Genomic DNA, 6,446 nt, shown 5'->3' on the forward strand with positions numbered 1-6,446 from the left:
CAGGGCCCCTAACACCCCATTCAGAAGCTCTGTACCCCCCACTGAGACCTCACCATTCCAGCCAGATAGTTCAATACCCTACCCCCCCCCAATTTCCCCTCCTCAACCTTCCAGCAGAGGAAGCTGCTCTCTTCATCAGCAGAGTCCCACACTACGTCCTGTACCGTGTCTGGTGGGAGGGAGGGGTGCATTATGGGCCAGCTCCTGGACTCCTGGGTTAACTTCCCTGTTATCCTGGGCAAATGTACCCTCATTGCCCCAGACTCCTGGGTTCCCCTTCACCTGTATTCTGCAGGGACAGGATGCACCCCAACCCCAGGCTTTAGGCGACAGACACTGGGGTCCCTGAGGCCCAATCCCTGTTGAGGGGGGACAAACATAACCCACCTGGATGCCTGGGGTTACTGAGAATCTGGTGCCCACCCTGCTTCTGGTCCCTGGGCATCTGGCTGTACAGTCTGCGTCTACGGGGAGGGCTGGGGGGAGAGGACAGCATAAGTGGGGGCTCGAAGGGTGTGTGGTGGGTAGGGTATGGGAACAATAGACACTCACTCTTTGCTGCTCTGGGCCAGCCTGAGCGGGTGCTGGAGGGACCCAGGTGCTGGCTGGGGTGCCAGCTGCACAGGCTGCTGCTGGGTGGAGGTGGGCGTGTTGGCGCGAGGGGGCTGGGGGAGGGGGCCTGGAAGAGAGAGAAGGAGCGGAAGGGCATGGCTTGGGAGAGCTCTGCCCCCTTTACATTAGCCCTTCCTAAACCCCTGCCACCCAGGGCCCAGGCAGCAAATTTAACCCAGGCCCTGACTACCACCTTCTTTCTGCTCACTGCTGTCCCGAGACTCTGCCCCTCCTCACGCACCCTTGCCCACCAGAGGCTCCGCCTCTTCCCACACATACTCGCCCACCTACCCTGACTCTGGTGCCCCACATCCACCAGATAGCGGGTCAGGAGGCGCAGCTCCTTAGGGCACTGTGTAGCCTGAGGTAGGGGGCACTGGCTCCAAGCCATCTCATACAGCTGAAGAGAGAGGGGGAGGGGGGCAGGGGTTAGAGGCAGGGCTCTGCCATGCTCCACCCCTTCCCCCCTAACCCCACCCCCTCACCTGGCTCACGTTGGGCAGGGGCAAGGCACTCTCCAGTCGTAGCAGGTACTCATAGAAGAGCTGCTCCAGCATACGCAGAAAAGCCTCTCCGTACTCAGCCTCCAGCTGCCCCTGCAGATGGACAGTGAGAGTTCTGCCCTCCCCTGGCACAGCCCTGCCCCCTGCCCCTTGTCCACTCACCTCCAGGTACCTCTCCCTGGCCTGTCGGTTGCTCAGCAGCCCCAGCACTTGGTCCCGGAAGGCCTCCTGGGCCTCTGTCACTATCTCAATGTCCCGGGGGGTCTGGGGAAATGCCAGATGCAATGATCTGCTGCAAAATGCAGCTGCTTTTGGGGGGGGAAGTGTGGCTAAGTGGAACAGTACAGGGATGTGCCCCCAGGGTACTCACAGCAAGGGGGTGCTGTTTAGGCTTGCCCTCAGGAAAGTAGGTGTCCACAGCATCATAGATCTTCTCATCCGGCTCCTCCTCCTCCAGCATCTTCATGATCACCTGGGGAGAAGAACATCATGGGCTACTAACCACAAGCAGTGTAGCAGAAAGCCCCCTTTTCCTCTTGCCTGCATTTGCTCTCCCCTCTTTGGATATGTTTCTTTTCTTCTACCTTTTCTTCCTTCCTCTTTCTTTCAGTATAAGATAAGAAATTGCGTTTTAAAGTTTGTATGTGTGTATTTTGTATCTCCCCTTGTATTTTGGTATTTTTATCTATTTGTGCGCTATGGCATTACTCTTGTAGCTTATATTTTATACTCCTCACCTTTTAACTAAGTGTGTTTAGTTTCAGAAGTAAGTTATACATTGTAACAATGTTAACAAGGGCAGGAATCAAACTGTGCTTCCCTGTATCAGGCGGACCCGAGTGAATCAGTGATTGAATGCCTAACACAGTAGCAGGCAGCCATTAACACCTAGGAAAACCGCAGATCAACCAAGGGAAGAAGTCAATAGGAGACAATGTAGCAACCGGGAATTCTCTAAACTTCACTGTTCAAGGGCTAGAAGCCCTGGTCTGAGTTAATCAATGCCGGGGACCAACTTTTGGGCTGAATATCTCCAGATCGACCACTCCCAGAGCCCTATTCGAAATTCATCAACGGACTTCCAAACCTGCACATACATACGGACGACCCCTGGGGCTGACAGATGCCATCCAGGAGCCACTGAGGGGGAAGTCCCATGAGGGTCAACGACCCCTGGATTTCATAGATTTCATAGATTTCATAGACATTAGGGCTGGAAGGGACCTCGGAAGCCCTCAGGAGCGCCCTCTTGATCTCCAACTTGACCAGCACCCGACCTGTCCAGCCAGAAGGACCAGCCGGCGACCCCCTTCTGGAGGTTAACACCACGCTGGAAGCAGCCTTGCCTGACCATCGACAGCGGACTCCAACGCCTGGGGGATAGGTATACCTGACTCTTGTAGCTCGCTTGTGTGTGTGTGTGTGTGTGTGTGTGTGTGTGTGTGTGTGTGTGTGTGTACGTACCAGCCCCAAGGTTTATGATTTGACTTCATTACAGTGTTTCAATCCGCCTAATAAACCAGAATTTTAAGGATCCCGAGTTGGACATTTGTAGCCAACAGCAGGACATGGGGCAGCAGGGGGTTTGAAACAAAGGATTGTGGGAGACTCAGCCAGCACCAGGAAGCTAAGCATCATGGGATACCGAGTAGCACGGAGCAATCAGCTGGGTGGGGGAAGAGCAGAAAATCATGGGGCTGAGAACCATGGTTTGGCTCAGTCAGCAAAGCAAAGCATTGTGGGATACAGGCTGGGTCAGGAATGGGGCATGAAAAGGACCATGGGATACTGAGTGACAGGCCTGATGAGCTATACAGTAAGTACAGCTTATCATGGGATCTCAGGCTATGTCTAGCCCAGTGGGGAGGCAAAGGTGGGGTGCAAAGCATTATGGGACAGAGTCATAATGTGATGCAACTGTGGGGGGGGGGCAGAGGAGCAAAGCACTGTGGGATACCAATCTGGCCAGGGCCTGCTGGGAAGAAAAACATTACTGGATACCAAGCAGCAGGCAGGATCAGCCAGGGAAGCAGAGGCTCATGGGACACTGGCTCAACACCAGAAAGGTAGGGATAGAGAAAAGCAAAGGGCGGAGCTGGGGGGGGGTTAAGCAAAGCATCATGGGGCCCTTGGCCGTGGCAGAGTGCTCACCGCGGCCTGCAGGCCCAGGCACAGCTTAGCATAGTGCCGGAAAGCAACGGCATCGGGCGCCGCCTGCCCCACAGCCTCCAGCAGCCCCAGTGCCTGCGGGTAGTCCCGGGTCTGCCGAGCCCGCACCACGTGCCAGGCCGCCGCCAGCGCCAGCCGCAGCCCCAGCGCCGCCCTGCAGGGAGGAAAGGAGAGAAAGCGCCGGGCTGTCGGGGGCGAAGCCCCTCCCCCACCCTGCCTCCTTAAGACCGCGCCTATTAGCCCCTCCCCCTCCCCAGTGGGCGGGGCTTCTTCCGCCCGCTCCGTACCCGTCTCCCCCTTTGTCACTTCCGGCCATGACCGGCGTGTAGGCCCAGAGCTCCAAGTTTCCCGCGGCACCTTTCAGGCCGCCACGCGCCCCGCCCTTAGCCTGTCACGTCCGGGCATGCGGGTACGTCACGTCCGGGCACGCGGGCACTTGACCGGTGGTGGTTGTGGGAGGGGCGGGGCTCGCGCCGCTAACAGCCCCGGTGCGCATGCGCGTGCTCCCGCCTGGCCCGCACTTTCTACCGCGCACACCGCCTACCGCCTCGCCCTGCCCACTACCTCTGGTCCCGCCCCCTCTCCACAGCAGGAGGCTTGAAGACACGCCCCTTTCTCACGTATTGGTCCTCAATCAGTAGGTAGCCCCGCCCCTTCCGGGGGACGGCCCCCTTCTTTGTTCTCAGTACCCCTCTCCCACGCTGGGGGGCGCTCTCTGATCCCCGACGAGGGCTTATCCTGCACGCAGGGGTGCCCTTTGACCCTAACCCCTCTGCCCCCTACTTGTACCTTGAACCCTGCCGCCAGCTCTGGGGCCAGTCCCAAGCCCCTGCTCCCGCCCCACAGCCACAATTCCTGGTATTCCTGCCCCCAGTGCCTGTGTGGGGGGGGTCCCGCTGTGTTCCCCCAGCTGTATAGAGCCCAGTGTCCCCCAACGCCCCCGTGTGTGTCTAGTGGGTGGGTCTCCAGTATTCCCAGCCCCCCCTACAACCACTTGTGCATTTCCCAGTGTCCCCCAATACCTGCCTCCCCACTGTGTGTGTGTGTGTAGGGGGGGTATCCCACTATCCCTAATCCCCCCACAATCATGTGGATGGGATAGCCCAGTGTCCCCCAACACCCTCCAAAGTGCCCCTCACAGGTGCAGAGAGTGGATGCTGTGATCCAGGGCTGACCAGGGCTTTCCCCCTGTTCCTCTCCCCTTTGCTGCCCTGGCAGTGACAGCCTGGGAGCTGTGACGGGAGGGGGGGCTGGGGGCAGGCCCCTCATTCCAGATGCCCCACTCCTCCAAGGTGTCCAGTCCCTTTCTGGAGCTTCTTCATCCTTGCAGAGGTGTGGGGGCCAGACCTGGGCCCCCCCATGTACCTCTCATTATCCTTATAGCCCTTCAGTATCGCCAAAAATCAGGAAACAAACTTAAAAATCAAAAGGTTTGGAATGTAAATTATGAGATGTTCTTTTTGACATGTGTCAACTCCCTTAATAATGCCCTTGTTTGACAGCAGCTGGGCATTGAGCCTGATGCTCTTTGTGAATGGTCCAGCATGATCCCCAGATCTTTCGCATGATCCCAGTGTCCCCCAGCTCAGACACCGAGGTCCCTGTAGTGCTCAGTTAGTGCCTTTATTTAAATACAGATAAATCCAGCTCTACGTCAGTGAGTTTTTACTTTAAAAACATTTTCTGAAAAAGGCAGAAAAACATCAAGCCCAGGGAGTGCAGTGTGGGGGAGATCAGAGCTAGCCCCAAATTCCCTGACTTTTGCCCCAGCACAGCCCCCACCGACCAAAAATAAACACAAAAAAATCAACCTAGGCCACATGGCACTTGGCCCCTGGCATAAAAATCAGGACACTGGGCCCCATCCTCCCTGGTCTGCGGGAATGTCCCCTCCCCTGTTCGCTGCAGATTTGCAATGGGGGGGAGGGGAATACTGACAAATTGGTGGCGAAGGGAGGGGATTCAAGTGTCTGAGAAGTCATGCCCAGGGGCTGTTGAACAAGAGATAGGAAGAGGGGGGGAGGGGCGTGGATGTAAGCAGAGAAGATGGGTGTGATGGGTGGATGAAGACAGGTTGAGAAGGGACCATAGATAGATGGAGGCTATAGGGATGGAGGAATAGATGGGGGCCATGGAGATGGATAGATGGATGAACAGGCACAGGTGGGTTCAAGAGGAGATGAATGGTGGGAAAATGGAAGAGTGCAAGGGTGTGTGGGTAGATGGAGGGATGGGTGGCAGGGCAGAGGAGTTCAAACAATGGTGGGTGGGTGAGTGGAAGTCTCGTTCAAGAAGAGATGAATGGGAAAGTGGAGGGATTCAGAAGACGGATGGATGGAAGGAATGTGCGGGGGTGACATGGATGGAACTACAGGAGGGGAACAGTTCAAAGGGAAGGGGAGGGATGGATAGACAGCTGGAGCAAATACTGGATACGTGGAGGGATGTGGGGGTCATTGGTGAGACTCAAGGGAAGATGTGGGTGGAAGGGACTCGACAAAACAGGTGAATGGATGGATGGATGGATGGATGGATGGGGTGACGGGGATGGATGGGGGAAATGGATGGATGCTTGGGTTCACAGGGAGGTGGATGGATGAATGGTCAAGTGCTGGATGGATGGATAGGGGCTACAGGGGATGGATGGATGGATGCTGTGGGGATGGAGGAATGGATGCCTGGGTTCACAGGGAGTAGATGGATGAATGGTCAAGTACTGGCTGGAGGAACAAAAGGAGGGATGGGAGGAATGGATGGAGGGATGCTCCAGGGCAGACAGGTGCTGCACCACATGGTCCCAGGGGAGGCGGGACATGGCCTGACACGTGCAAATAACCCCCACAGTGATGACAAGAGTGGCGACGAGGCCAACCAACTCTGGGCCCCCTGGGGCAGGGAGACAGGAGCCACTAGAATCCAGGGACCCCAATCCTCCTGCTGCCCCCTCCCTCAGCCTGGGGAGGCCTAGGGTGGTGCTCACACGGGACGCCCAGCCCGGCCTGGCTCCCGGCGGGTGGCAGGGGAGCTGCGGCTGTGAGCAGGGGAGTCCCCAGGCGTGGGCTGGCGTGACGGGGACCCACGGGCGGCTGGCTGACGGGCGGGAGAGCCCCCAGGTGTGGGCTGGCGTGACGGGGACCCGCGGGCGGCTGGCTGGCGGGCGGG

General features: G+C 57.6%; 1 protein-coding gene across 8 annotated transcripts in view; it reads right to left on the reverse strand.

The window, feature by feature from the left end:
- Nucleotides 1–3,730, reverse strand: part of TINF2 (TERF1 interacting nuclear factor 2) — a 4,260-nt gene extending 530 nt beyond the window's left edge. Inside the window, exons 1-9 of one of the 8 annotated variants that reach the window (XM_014526183.2) lie at nucleotides 3,572–3,730; nucleotides 3,267–3,438; nucleotides 1,486–1,587; nucleotides 1,278–1,379; nucleotides 1,107–1,208; nucleotides 904–1,012; nucleotides 553–679; nucleotides 388–476; nucleotides 108–169 (exon numbers count right to left, since the gene is read on the reverse strand). In XM_014526183.2, coding sequence (XP_014381669.1) covers nucleotides 108–169; nucleotides 388–476; nucleotides 553–679; nucleotides 904–1,012; nucleotides 1,107–1,208; nucleotides 1,278–1,379; nucleotides 1,486–1,587; nucleotides 3,267–3,438; nucleotides 3,572–3,600 — 894 coding nt within the window. In that variant the 5' untranslated portion in view covers nucleotides 3,601–3,730. Of the gene's footprint in view, nucleotides 1–107; nucleotides 170–387; nucleotides 477–552; nucleotides 680–903; nucleotides 1,013–1,097; nucleotides 1,209–1,277; nucleotides 1,408–1,485; nucleotides 1,588–3,266; nucleotides 3,439–3,571 lie in introns of those variants that run through there. The other 7 variants (XM_006036545.3, XM_025192777.1, XM_014526184.2 and 4 more) reach the window with 7 other exon arrangements.
- Between the last annotated feature and the right edge of the window lie 2,716 nt (nucleotides 3,731–6,446).

Source organism: Alligator sinensis, unplaced genomic scaffold (assembly GCF_000455745.1).
Source record: "Alligator sinensis unplaced genomic scaffold, ASM45574v1 scaffold128_1, whole genome shotgun sequence".
In the NCBI taxonomy this organism is placed as follows: domain Eukaryota; kingdom Metazoa; phylum Chordata; order Crocodylia; family Alligatoridae; genus Alligator; species Alligator sinensis.